The sequence below is a fragment of the Helianthus annuus genome, chromosome 12 (assembly GCF_002127325.2).
Source record: "Helianthus annuus cultivar XRQ/B chromosome 12, HanXRQr2.0-SUNRISE, whole genome shotgun sequence".
In the NCBI taxonomy this organism is placed as follows: Eukaryota; Viridiplantae; Streptophyta; class Magnoliopsida; order Asterales; family Asteraceae; genus Helianthus; species Helianthus annuus.
The window spans coordinates 13,303,212-13,323,539 of NC_035444.2; the positions used below are offsets into that span (position 1 = coordinate 13,303,212).

The 20,328-nt window shown below is 37.8% G+C and overlaps 4 protein-coding genes across 4 annotated transcripts; 2 read left to right on the forward strand and 2 right to left on the reverse strand.

Annotated features, from left to right (window-relative positions):
• Positions 1 to 379: 379 nt before the first annotated feature.
• On the forward strand, positions 380 to 835 carry LOC110892477. Its single transcript, XM_022139637.1, has one exon. The coding sequence runs from the start codon at positions 380 to 382 to the stop codon at positions 833 to 835; it is 456 nt and encodes a 151-aa protein (XP_021995329.1).
• Positions 836 to 1,347: 512 nt separating this feature from the next.
• LOC110894153 (mitogen-activated protein kinase kinase 5) lies at positions 1,348 to 2,715 on the forward strand. Its single transcript, XM_022141340.2, has one exon. It carries the CDS (start codon positions 1,549 to 1,551, stop codon positions 2,611 to 2,613), a length of 1,065 nt encoding a protein of 354 aa, XP_021997032.1. The 5' UTR covers positions 1,348 to 1,548; the 3' UTR covers positions 2,614 to 2,715.
• Positions 2,716 to 7,208: 4,493 nt separating this feature from the next.
• On the reverse strand, positions 7,209 to 13,932 carry LOC110894154. Its single transcript, XM_022141341.2, has 8 exons — positions 13,523 to 13,932; positions 13,385 to 13,449; positions 13,183 to 13,281; positions 10,182 to 10,229; positions 9,749 to 9,818; positions 8,609 to 8,680; positions 7,636 to 7,755; positions 7,209 to 7,535 (listed from the first exon to the last, which is right to left on the reverse strand). The coding sequence occupies exons 1-8, from the start codon at positions 13,718 to 13,720 to the stop codon at positions 7,398 to 7,400; spliced, it is 810 nt and encodes a 269-aa protein (XP_021997033.1). The 5' UTR covers positions 13,721 to 13,932; the 3' UTR covers positions 7,209 to 7,397.
• Positions 13,933 to 15,129: 1,197 nt separating this feature from the next.
• LOC110894155 lies at positions 15,130 to 19,799 on the reverse strand. The gene is made up of 7 exons (XM_022141342.2): positions 19,600 to 19,799; positions 19,162 to 19,503; positions 19,035 to 19,087; positions 17,902 to 17,939; positions 17,434 to 17,752; positions 16,419 to 16,732; positions 15,130 to 15,767 (listed from the first exon to the last, which is right to left on the reverse strand). The coding sequence occupies exons 1-7, from the start codon at positions 19,610 to 19,612 to the stop codon at positions 15,251 to 15,253; spliced, it is 1,596 nt and encodes a 531-aa protein (XP_021997034.1). The 5' UTR covers positions 19,613 to 19,799; the 3' UTR covers positions 15,130 to 15,250.
• Between the last annotated feature and the right edge of the window lie 529 nt (positions 19,800 to 20,328).

The window sequence follows — 20,328 nt, forward strand, 5'->3', positions numbered from 1 at the left end:
TGGATAATTGGTGCGGCGATAACATACTTAAAGAGAGCTATCCAACGCTTTTCAAGATTGCTTCAAAGAGACAAGCGAAAGTGGCAGATTGTCCTATAGGCTTGAGAATGAGAATCAGTGGAACCTAGGATGGGCACGACCACCAGAAAAAACTGAAGAGGAATGGGATCAATGGACCAGAATGTTGCAACAATTAAATAGCGTTAAATTCAAACCTGGAGAGGATTGATGGAAATGGAAGTCAGACGACAAAGGCGTGTTTTCGGTTGCAGCGATCAGAAATAAGATAATCAAACAACACGGAATCGAAACCGAGGAAGAATGGAAATATTGGAATAAGTGGTTACCACTGAAAGTTAACTATTTTACGTGGAGAGCGATGATTGTGAGAATCCCGATTAAAAAGGAACTAATAAGAAGAAGAATTCCGATGAATAATCAGTTATGTTTAAGATGTGGGATACAAGAGGAAACGGTTGATCATGTGATATGCGGATCTACATCATCAAAATCTGTTTGGAAAAAGATTCTCGTTTGGCTAAAAATACCAACGTCCACTGAATTCTGCGGGTGTAGAGAAGCTTTAGAGTACGTTAACGACTTAACTGGATCAAACGAGTGGAAGAAAGTCATTAGAACAGTGTTTCAAACAACTGTGTGGAATATTTGGAAGTCTCGAAATGAAAAGGAGTTTGAAGATAAACTGCGAACCAGCAACGATATAGTAGAAACGATAATGGCAGATAGCTTCATTTGGTTAAAAAGCAGGGCGAAACTTAATGATATTGTATGGGTGAGATGGACGGACTTTAATATTAGAGATTTAGTGAGTTAGTAGAATAATTGGTGGGTGTAGTTGTTTTGTTTAGATTGTTTTCTTTTGTTTTTGTACTTTGGGTTTTTACCGCATATGCTGGCTCTATTTTGTTAATTATAGAATTTTAGTAAAAAAAATTAATGTAATTATACGAAAGAATGCGGAGTAAATAGGGAAAATGAATTCAATGCGAATGCAAATCAGCGTACGTAATAATATGAAAATCTTTACCCAGTCCGTCACTTAAAATTAAGGCTGATTCTAAACACACCCTCCTCCTTTCTGATTATACCCTCCCTTGTGAGAGGAAAACTGTCGGTCCCATGCGGGCCCCACCTGTAAATATGTGAGAGAAGGAGGATGAAAAAAGTAATTAGGGGGGTATAAAAAGTAGCACCCAAAATTAATTATGTAGTGATACTCCTCCCTTATTGTTAAACTACACCATTGAAGATGACTTTTTAACATTTTTGATATATAAATCAATAGATTAGTTTGTGACTTGTTTTTATTATAAGTAACACACATCTAAAAAAATCGCGTATTCATCGTCCTCCTTTTTTCCCCCAGAACCTTCTCTCTCTCCTCTCTCTATCTCTCTCTCTCATGGATTTGTATGGTATAATTGATATTTCAACAATGGAGTCAATTTCTAAACCCTCATCTTCCCCACAATAAATCCTCTTTCACCTCTCCACACACACCAATCACACACTCCACAATCAATAATCATGAAGCCGATTCAGCCGCCACCAACCGCCAGCCGGAATCTCAACCGTCCACGCCGCCGCCCTGACCTAACCCTACCCTTACCACAACGCGAGCCACAAATTGCAGTTCCGTTACCTCTTCCACCGTCATCCGCACCTACAAACGCCTCTCAACACCTCTCAAACTCCAAACAACAACCGCAACAACCGTTTAACCTCTCCGATTTCGACCGGATGAACCGAATCGGCAGCGGCAGCGGCGGCACCGTCTACAAAGTCATCCACCGCCCCACCGGACGGTTATTCGCACTAAAAGTCATCTACGGTAACCACGAGGACGACGTCCGCCGTCAGATCTGCCGCGAAATCGAGATCCTCCGTGATGTTGATAACCTAAACATCGTGAAGTGTCACGATATGTTCGATCAAGCCGGTGAGATCCAGGTTTTGCTTGAGTATATGGACGGTGGATCTCTAGAAGGTACACATATCTCTCATGAAGCTTCGTTAGCGGATCTCACTCGTCAGGTGCTTTCCGGCATCTATTACCTTCACCGGAGGAAGATCGTTCACCGCGATATTAAACCGTCGAATCTGTTAATCAATTCGAAAAAGCAAGTGAAAATCGCCGATTTCGGTGTTTCGAGAATATTAGCGCAAACGATGGATCCGTGTAACAGTTCTGTAGGTACGATTGCGTACATGAGTCCTGAACGGATTAATACAGATCTAAATCACGGAAAATACGACGGTTACGCCGGAGATATTTGGAGTTTCGGTGTGAGTATTTTGGAGTTTTACTTAGGGCGGTTTCCGTTTGCTGTTGGTAGACAAGGCGATTGGGCGAGTTTGATGTGTGCGATTTGTATGTCACAGCCACCGGAAGCTCCGGCGACGGCGTCACGTGATTTTCGTCATTTCATTTCGTGTTGTTTGCAGCGAGATCCGGCGCGGCGGTGGACGGCGGCGCAGCTGCTACAACATCGGTTTGTTACTGGTGGTTCTGGTAACCATACAAGCAATAATCAGGTGCATCCGACTCATCAGTTACTTCCTCCACCTCCTCGTCCTCATTTTTCTTCGTGATATTTCTCGTTTTTATTGTAATTTTGTCATGATTTACTTGTGTTATGAACATTATCAGACGATGATTTGAATGGAAGAACTAGCAATTTGTCTGTGAATTCCTCAATTTGTCAATTCATTGAGGTTATTAATAGATCTGTGTTTCACAACATTTTAAAAATCAATCAATCAGTCACGTTAAAGATTTCAAAAATCATATGCTTAGTTAGACGGTGCTTTTGATTTGATTATGTATGAATTTGGTGATGAAATGTTGAATTTGTAGGATCTGATTGTTCTTCTAATGTTGTGTGATGATAATTAGACCATGTAGTGGGAGGGAAAGATAATGCCCCCAGCTTTAGGCGTTTTGCGCCATTTGGCGGTCCAGTCAGCATGTGGGCATTATGCGGCATTATGTTAAAAGAGGTGTAGTGGGCTTGAAATCTTGTAATGATTAGATATTCTAATAGAATTAAATAAAAAATAAAAATCAAAAAATCAAAAAATTGCTATTGGCCAAAGAAACAAGTGAAGGCGTTTAAAAATGGATGCTCATCATTTTTTTCAAAAAAAAAAAAAAAAACGTCCCGGAGGCGGTTCCGAGGCGTGTTTGGGCGTTTTTTGTGTGTGGAAAAAACGCCAAAAAAAAACCCAATATAGGTGGTGTTAGAGAAGATGTAAAGTAGATTGCAGATTTATTAGGATGATGATGGTGATGATGATAGTGACTTTATATAGATGTTACCTATATCTACAAAGTGGTAATTATGCATGCGTGTGTGTGATGTGTGTGTGTTGTTGTAATGAATGGTGGAGTGGGTGAGAAAGATGGATCTTTTCATCTTTCACATCCCATCTTTGTAGCAGCAGCAACATTACATTGCTTGCTTTACCAATAATGATAATAATAAAAGGTAGCCAACTCATGCTTTTATTATGCCCATTTGTGACAGTAGCTTTTGTTTAATATTACGTGCACAAAGTTTTTATTTGTATATGTCATGTTTGATTGTTGATATGTTGCTTTTTAGACAATCTTGTAATTTAACAAATTTGTTATATAGGCAAGTTGATGGAAATTGTCACATCTATGTCTAATATTGGTCCTCTTTTAACGATAAGGTTCTCATGCACTTTATATCATATATGTATTTTTTAAGTAAGACTTGAACTCGCACCCACTTGAATGATGTGTTGGAAGCGCTTTGAGACGGTAGGTGTCACACCACATATAGCTATGGCGCGACCACTAGAACGCAACGAAAATTGTTAATGAAATCAAAATTGTCAATAGTATATGTGACTTAAATGTTCACTTCTTTCAAGTACAATCATTGAATGCCCAATTCTCCGTATGGTTTTTTTGCCTACAAGTGTAAACGCTCTGTTGTTTATTGTTTGAGGTATTTTTTACATTCATAGAACATGGGCCAACAGTGTCGCCGAGTTTATGATTTAACTTTACAAGCATTATGTACAATTAACCTCTTGTTTAGTTTGTGGAATTTACCGCAATTGGAATTGGTTATGTTATAAAAATGTGTTTGGTTCGTTGGTCAAGAAATAAGGGATTAGACCAAGCATCTCATAAAGTATATGTAATTTATCATTTTAACTTTTATAAATTCTAATTCCTTGAACAATATATAAACCAAGCACCTCATAGTTTTTTAGTGGAACTAATTCCAATCCCTAACTTACAATTTCGTTCACTGATTCCAATCCCCTTAAAAAAGCCCTTAGAAATATCGTGCCAAATTAAAAAAATTTAAAGAAAAACATTAGGAGACATTTTTTTTTTGTGTTTGCAAAAGGATTTATTTTAACTCTTTTTCTGAACAATAACAATGATTATGTATCAAAGAGGCTAGCGGAAAACTAGCAAAAACCCCTTACAAAGCCAAAATTATAAAAGCAGACCTGACTCCCTGATACATCCGAAACTTCAATTTTAAATAAACCTATAAATGGACATGGTTTCCATCTATCCCAATCTGTTAATGGTGTTCTCGGCCCTCCCTTTGATCCAATTAAAGCTGTTGATGATGATATCTTCCATAAGCTGCTCCGCCGATGCCTTATTTGTGGAGAATATCCATGAGTTCCTATTTTTCCAAATTGCCCATAAGACCGAATACATGACCAAGTGAGCGACCTTCTTTTCCAAACTCAGGCCTGATATCCTATTGCCATGCTCTAGTAGCTCATTGATGGAGGAGAAATGTGACATCTTCATTCCCATAAAACATAAATCATGATCGATGAAGATAATGTCAAATGAAACAGCTGAGGGCATTAACAAGTACTTGTTTTGTCTGGTCATGATCATGATCATTGTACTGTTACTCATATAGCTGAGCATGGGGCAGTAGTAGAGGCATGTACCTTTTACTCGAGCAAAACTACTAATCGAACTTTGGTCAAAACTATTCTGATATTTACCACAAGTAGTTATTAGTGGCCCGTTGTACTGCCATTTACCACTCAATTTGCGCTTTGTTTTATTCGAACACTTGAGCATGTACCCGCACCAATTCAATTTCTCTATACTCGCATTACTAGTCAATGATGGTAGGGATGACATGTTACAGGTTGAAGATTTTTTCATCTCACCCATTATCGAGTTAAACACCACCAAAAAATTTAGGAGATACATCCTTCTAGAATCCTTTGATGCTCCTATAAACTCGATAATCTTTCCAACTCGTGGCAATTCAGCCGTGAACTTAACATGCCTCCCCCATTCAGCTACAAGTGTATATCGCATATCGGGTCTTGGAACATCAGTCACCTCTATAGGACCCAGACCCATTGATATACCTAGTACATCCCTGATCAAGTGTACCGACATTCAAGGTGTTAGTTTAATGGTTATAATTTGAAACCAACCAAAATCCTAGGGGTGTAAATAAGCCCAGAGGCTCGAGAGCTACTCGTGATTGGCTCGGTTAAAAGCTCGAACAAACCGAGCCTTAATGAGCTCAAGCCTAAAATATAGCTCATTTATCGAGTCAGAGCTCGAGCCTGCGCCACTTTATTCCATTTCGGAGGGTTTACAAAATTGTCATATGAGTCATTATCTCGAGTTGTACATTTTTGTTCTTTCTTTAATTTCCCACCTTAAAAAAACATTAACTAAAAATTTAACACATAACATATCTATCATTGTTACGTACCGTTATTACCTTGTGTAACTTCAACATTGTTTTCGTTTTGATAGGATTTTCAAACGGCACCTTAATCATCTAAATCTTGTCACCATTTTCCTTTTTGGTACGTGTTGAAACTAAACATGCATAAAAATCATTCAAAACGTAAATACCACTTCAACAATATATGAATGTTGCAAACCTTTTGGGGTCTTTGATGTCACCTTGATCGCCTCAATCTTGTCACCCTTTTCCTTTTTTGTGCGTGGTGAAATTAAAAACGCATAAAAATAGACTGTTAAAGCGAATGTTGCAAACGTCTAGTTGCCATTATAAATCTTTCTCTTGCTTCGGTTTTTTTTTTGTTGAACCAGATGCAACATCAATTACATCAATCTCTTTCTTAGAATCGTCTTCTTTAACCCCTATTTTATATCGATAAACAAATTACCCCTAAGCCTCTTAGTACTAATTATTAATCGTAAGGGTTAGATCTGTAATCAACACCAACCCTTGATTTAAATTTTGGATGACTGAGATCTATACTCACTGTTTTTATAGTTACTGTTTGCACAGGATGTTAACTCTATAATGTGGTTGCAAATAAATGTATTAAAGGGGACGCCTACAACTTTGGTAATCCTCACATGCATTGCGCTGCCAATGGCCGAGGAACGCATGGAGATGGCCGTTTGAAGGAGCGAGACGTGCGTATTCAATACGCCCGTGCTTCTTCCGTGCATAGTTAAAAACAAGTGTTACTGTCAATTTGTCGATCCATGCTATCCAAACAATGAAAAGAAACTAAGGAAAAAGCATAAACTTGATAAGAACAAAACAAATTTAAACAAACAAGAATAAAACCCAAAAAAAACTACCTGTATGAAACCAGCCTGCTTGAATCAACCAACTTAGCTGTTTCGATTTTGGGGAATTAATTTACAATCGAATAAGTTGTTTCAGTCGTATCGAATATAAAATTCTATAACGACTTACAAAACTTTATATTTGATACGGCTCCGATTTATTAAAATTTATGTCAGAACCTAGATAAAAATAAGCACATCGCAAAATCATATTTGTTTTTTTAATAAAACATTATATATCGGAAGTTATAAAAGGAAAGGATGAAGATGAAAACTACGAATATGAGATGGTTTGGGATGCAGAAGCGTCAATGCATTATATCAAGAAACCCTGAAAGATTTTTCTTTAAGTTCGAACACATTGTCCACATAAAAAAGTTGTCTTACTTCAAAACAAGACAGTTAGATTTATGCTACTCATTACTTTGAACACACCATTCGAGCTTGTAATTTTAACAAACAAATCCCATTCACCCCGTACGAGCATACTGCATAAACCATGACTTTTCATGTGTTAAACTTATGACAGTTCACACTTTTTAGCTACAGCAAAAGCAAACAACCTGTACACATTTACAGCATACAAAAGGAGTACACATTTCCTCCTAATGAGTTATGAAATAAAGCAACTGCAACAGCAGTAACACAAGTGTTAATAATCATTGAACATGTGAAGAATTTGAGAAACAAAACAATCAATGAGATCCATCCATGTCTGTCTTTAAATACATGGCTGAACAAATCAAAATTTTCCATCTTTCTCTTATTATTCCTAAAACAAGTGCAACTAGTTTTGTTGTTGATGGTATTTTAGAACGTCCGTTGTATTCAAATCGAACACCTTGCTAATCTCTTTTAATGTACACTTGCTAACATCATTTCCATCTCCAATAAGTCTTTCAAGCTCCTCAGATGCTTGCATTACCTGCACACATATTTATAGTTATCTTAAATGAATATTTATAAAGATAATAAGATTCATAATGTATCAACTGATATTACAAAGACTGTAAGGTGTAATTTACCAGTGGCGGGTGAGTTTCCTTCTTGGAGTCATTTTCCGCTGCTTCATTCACATGGTCTTTCTCATGAGAGTTCTGATTCTTTGAGGAATCTGATACCAGCTCGAGAAGCTTCTCACTTCCCTGAAGATTAAGGCAATACGCGAGTTTAAATCCATCACAACATAATTCATAAAAGAAACACAAAACAAAAAGCAAAAAATAAAAAAAAGGTTAGGATGCGTGCAAAGATTCATGACAAGACACATAACAATATTGCATGATAAAGCAAGAAATGATCGTTAGAGAACCATGATAAAGCAACTAATGACACATAGTTAATAGCTATGCAGCTAATATAGGTGATATATCGGTTATCGGTCCCCATGTAAAATATCGGTGTCAAATATCGGCAGTGGCGAAGCTTGAAATTTTTTACGGGGGGGTCGAAAACGTATATACCAAAAAATTTCTATAGAACCGGGGGTCGAAAACATATATACCCAAAAATTTCTATACGAAAACTACATATATAACACTACTGGCCGAAAAGTTCGGGGGGTCGGGCGCCCCTCCCGGCCCCTTCAAAGCATCGCCCCTGAATATCGGTACTGGTATTACCGACAATATTGACTGATATATCACCGAAATTCCCAATATCAGTACATTTCTTCTTAGTTCTAGCATCCGTCTTTCTTCTTATTGCTGCTATTAGTGTTTTTATGTTTTAACTTTTAAGTTTGTCAGTGTTATATGTTGGTGTTTTAAGTCTTAGTGAGTTCCTACTTGCTACAATTATTAGCGTTTTGCAAGTTGCAAAAGGTTAATTTGTTAATGTTAGGAGAGTATACTGAATTGTTAGTGTTAAATTGCTACATACATAAATTCAGCAGCATGATATTAAAATTACCGATATCCCACCGCGATTACCGATATCCGATTTTTTACCGCATTAACTGCATAGCCTAGTTTACATGGTTTCAAAAGCTTAACTCACCTTAAGAGCTCTCCAGTGGGAATAAGTGCGGAATAAGATCCAAAAGAAGGGTACATTTGGCAAAGGTAGAACCTGATAAAAAAAAAAGAAAAAATAGGTAAATCTTTGCAGGAAGTACTTAAAAAGAAGAGTTAACTTCCATTTTGCTCCATGTGATTTGGTCATTCTAACGGTTTTGCCCCAATAGTTTAAAAATAGCCATTTTCCTCCCTGATTTTTCTAACTTATCGTCATTTTGCTCTCGGCCTCTAACTCCATCCAAAAAACCCTTTAACTAGAAGGGTATTTTGGTAATTTTATAGATAAAAGCAAGGGCATGTAAGTATTTTCACCTAAATAAACCTATAACTTGTTTATTTACATGTATATAAGTAATTCTTTTCTTATCCCCCATCTTTCCAACCGCTCTTTCTACCGGCCACCACCCCATCCACAACCATCCACCACCACCTGCAACTACCACCTGCTGACCACGACTACCGCGACTTTTAACTAAACGTTTTAATTGAGTTAGAGCCAGGGAGTAAACTACCGAAATACCCATACTTTTAATTGAACGTTTTAACTGAGTTAGAGCCAGGGAGCAAACTGGCGACAAACTTGAAAGATCAGGGAGGAAAATGGCTATTTTTAAACTATTGGAGCAAAACCGTTAAAATAACCAAACCACAGGGAGCAAAATGAAACTTAACTCTAAAAAGAACCAGCCTTACAGCAGTCTAAACACTGATTAGAAGTGAATGAATAGCATTTTGAAAATGTACTTTATTATAAAATAATCTAAATTTCAATGTGATACATATGGCTGGCAAATCGTGTCTTATCGGGTTTAACAGGTCTCTGACGACGCGAATAACATAAGTATTAAACATGAATATAACTTGTTTAACTAATTTATATCTCATGTCTATAGCACAGTTGTATGTTTTATGTACCAAAGAGAAGAAATGATTGATCATAGCCTCCTAATTCTATTTATTTTTAAAAAAGTAAAAAACCAAGTAGTGTACTTTTTTAGTAAACAGGTTTAATCGTGTCTTATACAGATATCTATTGCCAGCCCTAGTGATACAAGTCTTGCAGAACAAGAAATTATATATACTATGCATTTCAGAATCAATTGTGCATAGATTTACATACAGCAAAAGCAGAGGTAACTGGGAGCAGTGTCACAGATCCATAAAAGTAATTCTTGTGAACAATAGTCCCCCTGCAGATCAGAAAGAATTCACTTTACATTCAACAACAAAACACAATAAAATACCATGGATTAGACAAACTAATTACACTTGAAAGGTCGTAAAATTAGCGTAACGACTAACGACTAATAACGTTTATTACAACGAGATATACAAAAAGACACAAAGTATAGGTGCCACTTTATCAAAGACATTTAAACATTAAAACCTTGAAAATGACAACGCAGTAAAACTGCCATACTCAAGTAACTACATTTTTCATGTGATAACTTACTTTGTGTGTGGTCATCACAAAAAAACAATTAACAAGAACATATACAACAAAACTAAAAATTTAATAATCAACAAAAACTTCTAATAATGCTAAAACTTACTTTAAAGCAATATGCCTTAATCTTCGTCGAACAAGCCTTGGATTTAAGCTACAAACAGATCAAACACAAAGAGTCAGTATTCAGCGATGTCCAGCATTATCTTCATACTAATTTGATCATTAAACTTATAAAATAAATATCTATTCTAGTGATTTTAGTTAAGTAAACGGTGTAACATTCAGAAAAAGCTCGAAGCCTCGAAGTATTAAAAATATAATGTTCTTGGGTGATATGTAATACTTGGGAATCATTTGCAAGGGTAGAATACTTATTTAACAGAATTTAGAACTAGTGCAATTGGAATTATAAAACGTGTAAATGGCTGAGTGTTTAGATATTTTAAGTTTAATCTTGCATCCACCTAGCTGGGGATGGTTTGTTTAGCAATAAATGATTTATTATTCTGTTTTGCCCTTAATAGGTGGAGATAGGGTATTAGTGGTACAACAACAACAGTAACAACAACCATACCCAGTAAATCCCACAAATAGCAAAGCTACTCATAGGGTCTGGGGAGGGTGGGATGTAGACAGACCTTGCCTCTGTCCCTAGGGATAGAGAGGCTGCTTCCAGAAGAGACCCTCGGCTCCAAAACGAACAACAAACCAACACATTAAGTCAAAGAATATATATAGAAAAAAGAAGTCACCTATACCAAGAAAGAGATCCGAGTGACACAGTATAATGTAAACCATGTATAATAGCATACAACATCATTCGGGCATATACACAAGAAGTCAATCACTGGTAAAGTCATTTAAAGAATAAGAAAAACCTACGTCCCTAAAATACACCTAAGACCTTACTGCAATATCCTCTAGAAGTCCTTAACCCTAATCCTACGCCTCCACGAAGTCCTATCTTGGACCATGTCCTCAAAAAGATGCAACTCTAGTAAATCATGCCTAATCTGCTCTTCCCATGTCAGTTTGGGTCTGCCTCTTCCTCTCCTCCCCTCCACAGTAAGAGTTTCCACTACTCTAACTTGTGTTGTCGTTTGCCTCCGCTTCACATGCCCAAACCATCTCAATCCCCCCTCCCTAATCTTATCCGATATTTAGAGTGGTAATAGATGCATATTTATTGCTTGTTGAGCTGTTAATGGGGATGCATACATGGTGATGATGGTTTTGGTTGAAATGGGTGTTGTTTAACCTAGAAATCCAGAGAAATAAATGGGCAGGTGAATGTGTGTTTGAATCTTGATTTTTAAATGCGCGCATATTGCGTGATGCGCACGACGCGCTGATGAGATCGCATCAGGTGATACATGATGCGAGGATGATGCGCCCTAAATCGCATAATGCGCTCCTGATGCGCTTCTGAAATCGACCACTATAGAGTAAAATTGTACAATGAGTTTATAGAATGTGCTTACTAGCTTGTACAATGAGCTGATGAAGTTGTTAAATCAGTTCTTACATATATTACTTGTACCTTTTGCATAGACTACTTGTACACTTAAGAGTTCAAGGCTTATTTTGGTTATATTTGTATTTATTTATCTTGATCTCTAAATTTTTAGTGTTTAAAGTCAACAAGTTAAAATATTATCTATAAATATTTTTTAAATAACAAACGCCTCACGTACGTGATGCGTGCGCATCATGCATTGCGCATCGCGCATTGGCTTTTGGGATCAAAACACATCGGAGCGCATCACGCATTTTAAAACCAAGGTTTGAATGCACAAAAGGTGCTATCATCAAAATGTTATAACGCAATGGTTATTTAAATATCAGTATAGTAACAAGTAAAACACGGTTGGTGTGGAAAGAAAGAAGACAAATACAGATTCAGATTGTAAAGTTGCAAGATAGACCATTTATCCTTGTTTGACTTTTAGGTGTTGTTGTTTGGTTGATTACCTAGTAGTTTGGCTTGTCATTTGTTATGCAACCAAATTCTGGCCTTCCCTGGTGAGTGGTTGGACTTGGTAAGGCCTAATTATGGCATGTTTATGGTACCATGGCATGCATCTTGTTAGTTGTTACCAAGACATAGGATGCCTGTTTGATTATAGCAATTCTTTTCTGTGTGACTGTATGGGTTGCAAAGTCTTTCACAAGAGATCTAGAGGAGGTGAGTTTATGTAATTTGTAAAATCTGGGCACACACGAAAACCATGGTTTTAAATGCACATCGGATTTTCGTTGTTTATAGAATTTGAAGTGGCATTATTGGTACATATGCTTACAATAAAGATAACAACATTTTAATATGATATAAGTTTTCTATTGATGTCATCCTCACTAAATCCAAACCAACTGGGGTAGCCCAGTTGGCCACCGACACCCACCTCTTCCCAGAGGCACCGGGTTCGTGTCTTGGGAGCGGCATATGTCGCCCAGGGTAAGAACTCGGCATGGGGAATTCACCGCGGAGCTAGCTTGGTCGGGTAGCGGCTCCCGGAGTGGGATCACTCCGGCGGTTGGGAGGACCGTGCACTATCTCCCCACCCCCCCCCACCCCCCCCACCCCCCCCATCCTCACTAAATCCAGATCTGTTGTAATAGTTAAGATTAGTAGTAACCTTGTAGTTGTAGTAGCTGTTATGCATACTTTCTGATGTGGTGTCTAAGATATATGTAATCTATATTGGTGAGTTATTTTGAAATAGTCTGTAATTCCAGAAACGCAATGTCATTTGCTATTTTCATATATTGGGGTGTTACAAACGATCTATTTGTTACCGCCTAAGTTTTTAAAATAGAATTCTGGCCAACTGCGGTATGACACTACATATACACACTCGTATAAGATGAAAACACATATACACGGTCGATTGGTCGCGTCCACAGAACCATTTATAAATCGAAAACGCGAGAACCACATAAGCACTTGTACCTGATGCTAACTAGGCGGTTATGTGGTTACATAACCGCCTTACGTATCCCAACTAAACCAACATGCACAAGCGTTTATGTTTATGTCATTGTCACAGCCTTATGCATCTCAATTTTCTATAAAAGATGATATACTAAAAAGAACCAAAACAAACCTTGATGGGAAGACAACCTCAACTCCATTTAACTGCTTCGGTATCGATTTCAAAAATATCTCAGACGGCTTAACACGCGACAAAAGCTTTAATCCCAAACTACACATCAAAACCGAAAAAAACATCACAATCAATCACTTATACTGTTATACATCACATAAAAACAACATCAACATGACATCACACAATAACCACAAAATACCTATGAATTTTATTCTTGAAACTCCCTTGAGGCGCCTTCTCCAAACCAGCCCAAGCCTTATTCATCTACACAAACACAAAATTATAACAAATCATCAACAATATCAGTATAAACAAAGGCAAAAACAGAACAACGTGCCTTATTAGCTGCAAAATCGATACAAATCTCGAGATTAGCAGCAGTGGATTTATGAGAAGACGAAGAAACTTTCTCCCAAAGCTGTTTAAACGTTGTAGGAGATTGTGAAGATTGCGATTGTGCGTTTGAGCGGTCAACCGATCGCATGAAGCACCAGTTTCTTCCTTTGATCGGGAACACTAATAATCTGGCTCTCATGTTTGATCGTTGTGTGACCTAACTAACACGCATGAAGCGGTGAAATGTTGTTGGTGGTGGTTGAATTAGATCGATGAAAATGCGTGAATTGAAGTGAGAAACAGAATAACAGAATTTGTTGATTCAGTTGAAGATTGAAATCAGGAGGTTGAATCAATGCATAGAGGAGCGGCCAGATTATTTGTTTCTGGCTTTCTGCTAGCGATACAAGGTGAGGTGACTGGAATGTTTTGTTAACTAACCTAACCCTTTGTTAATTTTTGTTTTCAATTAGGGACCTTTGTTATTTGAAAGAAACCGGTTCAGTCCAAAATATTTTATCATTAAGTAGACGTTATTGGCTATTACCGATCTCACCCTTGAATATTTTCACTGACGGTCCCTATTTAAGCTTAACGGAGTTAAGTTTTTTTCAAATTACATACTGATGTTTTAGGGTTTTTGATGAGAATGAGGATACGAGTGGATTGATGTAAAACTTACCTCGGCTTGATTTTTGTTAATTGGAAGTTTAAACACCTGAATTGAAGCACCGTTTTTGTCGTTTGGAGCAAATTTTCGAGGTAAGTTTTACATTAATCGACTGGTATCCTCGTTCAGATCCAAAGCCCTAAAACATTAGTTTGTAATTCGTAAAAAAACTTAACGGAGTTAAGCTTTTTTAACTGAGGACTGTTAAAGGCAATATAGTTAAAAGGTGAGACTGTCAGTGGCCAAACACCTTTAGGTACGGTTATTAAAATCCAATTTCCCCTTAAACTATTTTGAATAAAAATAATCTAAAAGGCTAGGTTTTATATGTTAATAATGCACTTTTGAAAATGTTCAGACCTCAGTGGGTTAAAAACACCCAAGGGGAGGTTTACACAACGTAGTTTTGAGGTGGTGATTTTTGTCTAAGGCAGCTGCATCGCTTGATGCGCGCATATGTTGCCTTGAGGGAGAAGGTTGAAGATCGACCACAATTTCACTCAAATCGACCAATGAGTTGAGATATAGAAACTGGCTCACTGGGATACCAGAAGTTTGCCTTATAAAAATATAACATTGTAATAAATGTTGTTTTATATATGTATGAAGTTTGTGTAAACTACCTTTACCTCATGCATGCTTATTTTGCTTTGTTGTACATTACTTCTCTAGTTGTATCCTGAAGCTGATTTTTTATATATGTTCTAATAATGTATACTTGGTGTTTCAAAATTAATAGGTTAAAATATCATCTATGGCTTTAATACCAAACACCTTGCGATCGCTCACCCCTCGGCTTTTGTGACCTAAACGTCTCATGATGTTTCGTTCTTTTTTAAAACCAAACGTTCAACTTGTTTGGCCCGTTTAACATAACATGTTCCATCCGTTAGAGAAAACACAACCGGATAGACCCCAAATGGAAAAAAGTTGAGAAATGAGAGGACAAAAAGTTGGAAGCATAGATCATAAAGGGCAAAACATCATATGCTTTTGAGTCTAGAATAATATTATACTTGTACAAACAACTACCATAACTACTACTACTACTACTGGTCCTCATCTTTCATCTTCATCTTCATCTTCAACTTCAACAAGCCTCCCACAAATCCATCTTCTTCCTTTGCCTCTTTTTTCCTGTTTCTCACCATCTTTTTTCACTTCCTTCCTCTTCAAACTCGAATCACTCCATGATGACGATGAAGAAGATGATGACAATATTGAATCTATTGATGACGATGATGAGGAAGAGGATGATGGTGATGAAGATAGATCAACACGAGCTGTTCCATTCACATTCACTTGCAGGCCCACCTCACCAAGCTTCGCAATTTCTACAGATGGGGTTCCGTTCACTCGTTCTTCTTGTTCTATTTCCTTTACACCTTCAGCTATCTCCTCCTCGTCAGAATCAGCCCCTAAAGATCCATTATTAACCGTCTCTACGGACTTGATATAACTCATCGCTTCAGCAATCAACTTCCGGGTTTCAATTAATGAAGCTTTAGCCATTGGACTCTTTGCAGCGGCAGCCTCTAATGCATCCGCAGCTCTCTGAGCTTCACTAATTAAAATACTGAAAAAACAATTTCTTCAACATCAGTACACACTTTAAAGTGATTAAAATTAAAAGGGTGTTCGATATTATGTCGTGAAAGTGATAATACTGTAATGTCAAATGATAGGGGTGCAAACGAGCCGAGCGGCTCGCGAGCTACTCGAGATCGGCTCGAGAAAAAGCTCTAAACGAGCCCAGCCTTATCGAGCCCGAGCCGAGCTTGAGCCTCAAAACAAAGCTCGTTTGTTTATCGAGCCCGAGCTCGAGCCTCACATGTGAAGCTCGTTAAGCTCGTCAAGCCTTATCGAGACTTAGTGTAAACGAGCCGAGCTTATTTAAACTTGTTTACAAGCCGACCTCGAACCTAGAAATAAGCTTATTTAGTAAACGAGCCCGAGCTTTACTTATCGAGCTCGCAGGCCTAAAAAGTCTATTATTTATATTATTTTTATTTAATATATTAATTAATAGATAATAAAAGAGCTGAGCTCGAGCTTGATAAAATACAAACGAGCCGAGCTCGAGCTTTGAAAACAAAGCTCGAATCGAGCCGAGCTCTCATAAGTTAATCGAGCTCGAGCCTGGCCGAGCTTGGGCTCGGCTCGGCTCGTAGACAATCACTTTCAAAACACAGCCAAACACCCTTTAAGATTTGAAACGCGAACTCACTTGGCTCTTAAGATAGCTTCGCTTATTTTAGGATCTGAAGCTGCTCTACGTGCTCTAATACTTTTTATCATTTCTAACTTGTATCTCGCCTGCGGATCCTTGAATCTAGCCTGTGGCATCTTTATAGGACCGCTACTTGTCTTTGACTTGGTCGGTTGACTTCTAATCTTGACATTATATAACCCGTCAGTCATTTTCACGGGTTTGACCTTTTTAGGTTCCTTATTTTTCGTCCCCCATTCTGGATCTCTAGTTGCAGAAGAATTTTTGCCACAGCGTTTAGCCATGCCAGAGTAAACCCGATCGCGGTATGCCTATTAAAAAAAGGTAACCTTTTTAACCCATAAACCATCAATCTGAAACTGAGTAAGATGGTTCGGTTCAGAATGAATCCATTATGTGTAGGCCTGTAAAAGAACCGAACGTTTATGAACTGTTCGTGAAATTGTTCGGCGGGATGTTCGTTTATGTTCATTTAATAAATGATCTAACATGAACAAATTTTTTTGTTCGTTAATTAAACGAACGAACATGAACACATGTTTTGTTCGTTCATTTATGTTTGTGAGCGTCCGTTTATGTTCGTTCATTTAAGTAGTTATATTTATATAAATATAAACATAAAAGCGGCTCTATAACTAACTACTTATATAAATATAAATAATTAGTAATTAGGCTTTCTAGTAATAAAAATTAGCTTTACGGTGGAACTTATTGTAATTAACAGTCTTCGTTTATTGTGTTCATTTATGTTATTTCGGTTATGTTCATTTGTGTTCGTTTATGTTTCTTAAATTATGTTCGTTTAAGTTTTGTTTGTTTATATGTCCGTTTACATTTTACATTCGTGAACTGTTCGTTTAGTTCTAAACGAACAAACGTCAAACGTAAACGAACACGAACATACCCATTTTCTTAATGTTCATGTTCGGTTAAAGTTAAATGAACAAACACGCCTCTCTTCGTGTTTGTTCGGTTCATTTACAGGCCTAATTCTGTGTAACAAAAAACTTACAGGGTCAGCCCATTTGGCAGCAATGGCCTCCGAGATTTTCCTTCGTTGCTCAAGGGTTTTGGGCGCTCTTACTCCTGGTCCCGACCCACGCTTCTCCTTTCTTGATTCCATACCTTCTCGAAACTCCTTACCGAGCTGTTCGTTAATTATCTCATAGGAGTCCCACTGCAGTTCTTCTTCGCCACCAAGGCCCTTTCTAGAAGCTTCTGCAAGTAGATTAAGCCACTCATGGTAACACCGTGCTATCATCCTCTGATTGAACCTCCTCCTGTCCCACGTGGACTTGACTGCAGCCGCAATCTTTAATCTTGTTTCTTGACTGCACAATGTTTTAAAATTTGAAAGCAGCATAAGGGGATGGAAACCCATTTAAACGTTTAAAGAATTAAGTTTTAACTGTTAACACGTCGAATCGACACAAGAAAGTTAAAGAAATGGCATTGAAGAATAAAAGGAAAAGAGACCTACGTTTGATTATGTATGCCCTTAAGCATTTTCATCTTGACCTGCATGGACAGATGGCGTAAATTTGAGGTGACAATCATGAAAAAAAAAAAACGTGTGCATCAGAAACACACAACGCACGCATCAAATCTCATAGCTGCAGATGTGACGCCTTATGCGCTAAGCCAGTATTTGAACAAATTAGACCTTCGATTGTAATGGGTCTGAGTTTTTCAAATCTGACCATTGATTGAGCAATAGGTTTGAGTATTTGAACAAATTAGACCATCGCCTGAGCAAATCTGACCAAATATAATGAGAATATCTTATACTTCATTATTTAAAGGTTAGCAAGTTAAAATATATCTAAAAATTATCTTTTAGTATCCTTTTAATAACAAATGCCATGCATACGTGACGCGTGCGCTTCGTGAATCACGCATTAGCTTTTGCGATTAAAACACATCAAAGCGCCACACACTTTTTAAAACCAAGACCACAACCCATTATTTAACAATTAGGTTGATATGGGCAACAAAAAATTTGTACCCAGGATCACCTGAGTAACTCAAACTACACAACGGGTCAATACGTCTCTACTCAAATTTTACAACGGGTCAAAACAGGCACCACCAACTACCACTGTTTACATAGTTAGGGATGAGCTTTTTTTCCCAAATACCCGTACCCATACCGATTTTAGGTATTCGGTACATGTATCGGTACCCAGTTTTATTGATTTCGGTATTCGGTACTTTTGGTATCGATCCGGGTACGTGTAAAAAAGGGCCTGGTACCGAATTTTATATGGAACTTTAATTTTTTTATATTATATTATATTTCGTATTATGGTATTTATAGTACTGGTATCGATTCTACCTATTTGGTACGTATCATATTGATACCTGTACCAATTTTACCTATTTTGGTACTCGTGCCGGTTTTAACTATTTAGTTCTTGTACGAGTGCTCAAAAATAAAATAAAATGGTACGAAAACGGGTACCGTACCGAAATACCCGTACCTGTACCATACTACCATACCAATATATTCGTAACGATATTTGGTACCAGTTCACACGTATATTGAATCCAAACTGCAAACCTAAAGATTCTCTCCTAATTCAAATCCAAACACAAACCAAATTAACGAACTACCTGCGGAGACTGCATCGCTAGCCTCGTCCTCTCACGTATCTTCGCCACCGTTTCTGCAAATTAGCACATGTCATATCAACAAGAATAAACACATGAATTCTGTGACTAATTATGTACAATTATGTACCCGGACTATGCTTAACCCCCTTATTCCAAGCTTCTTTCCCTTTATTCGCCTTCGAAATCCGATTCCGTCTCAACAACTCCTTATCATCTTGAACCGGGGGTTTATCTTTCTCATTATCTTTATCATCAGTAACCGGAACATTTACAATCTTCTTATCAGTAGCCCTAGGTTCTAGGGTTGCAACTGCCCGAATAATAAGTCCAACACGGTTCACCTGACCGCTGACCGGATTGTGAAAATATCTCCATCTGGAACCGGTAGATAGAAAGGAAACATGATGAAGTTTCTGGAATCCGACTGAATACGGGTTGTTCCTGAACGATGATTGTGGAATAGAGATACCTGCAAAATAAACACAGTTATGAATTGTTGTTAATATAGTTATGAATTGATGTGAATATGGAGAATATTGGAAGATTTGAGGGGGGATTGGTGTACCTAATAAAGGCATGAGGAGGTCATTCAGTCGGGATATGGGTTTAAAGAGTGGGTGTAAGTGTGAAGTTCATAGAAGTGAATGAAAATTAGGGTTTTCAGGTCAAAGATGGAAGAGACAGGGGAAGATAGCCACACACCCCGGCGAAACAGGAAGATAAAGTTTTTGGGTTTTTCTTCAGTTTAGATGTCTTCTAGATCGTTAGTGCTAAATAAGGTCTTAACCATGTAAGAATGTTATAAATTTGAATCAGTCAGACATTTACTCGCAAAACAAATTGTCTGAACCATTAAAAGCTTTACTAAGAGCTAAACAAAAAACCCCTTGATTTACCTGATCATCTATTTTCACACACTGATATTTAAACTAATGAAAGAGTGGTTAACCAAGAAAGGTTAATTCACTGGTCTCGTCAAGTAGGGTTAATCCCTTCTTTCCGAGAATCGGTGGCTGGATCGTCCGCTGATCTGTCTCCTGCATAAGGAAAACACACCGTGACTCGTAACAAGGAGGATGGGGTGGGTGGTGCTCCTTGTTACCACTCTCCGACGTGAGAATCAATAATTTGCTTGAGAGCAAAGTGTGTGATAGTAGTAAGAGTGAGAGAGTTGATAAGCGATACCTCAAACCTGGTCCGGGATAGGTATATATAGCCGAAGAGTGAAGGGGGGTAATTGAGTGGCTAGACTGACGACGCGCAACCCCTTGCAGGTATGTCAGGCGCGTAGGTC

Excerpts from the sequence above, each read along its gene's own strand:
- LOC110892477 (XM_022139637.1), top strand. The coding sequence starts at position 380 with ATGATTGTGAGAATCCCGATTAAAAAGGAACTAATAAGAAGAAGAATT.
- LOC110894153 (XM_022141340.2), top strand. The coding sequence starts at position 1,549 with ATGAAGCCGATTCAGCCGCCACCAACCGCCAGCCGGAATCTCAACCGT.
- LOC110894154 (XM_022141341.2), bottom strand. The coding sequence starts at position 13,720 with ATGAGAGCCAGATTATTAGTGTTCCCGATCAAAGGAAGAAACTGGTGC. Across the intron at positions 13,450-13,522 it reads TCGATTTTGCAGCTAATAAG|ATGAATAAGGCTTGGGCTGG; the intron begins GCACGTTGTTCT and ends GTGTTTGTGTAG. Across the intron at positions 13,282-13,384 it reads TTCAAGAATAAAATTCATAG|TTTGGGATTAAAGCTTTTGT; the intron begins GTATTTTGTGGT and ends TTTGATGTGTAG.
- LOC110894155 (XM_022141342.2), bottom strand. Across the intron at positions 17,753-17,901 it reads AAGGGCATACATAATCAAAC|TCAAGAAACAAGATTAAAGA; the intron begins GTAGGTCTCTTT and ends AACATTGTGCAG. Across the intron at positions 16,733-17,433 it reads CTGCCAAATGGGCTGACCCT|GCATACCGCGATCGGGTTTA; the intron begins GTAAGTTTTTTG and ends TTTTTTTAATAG.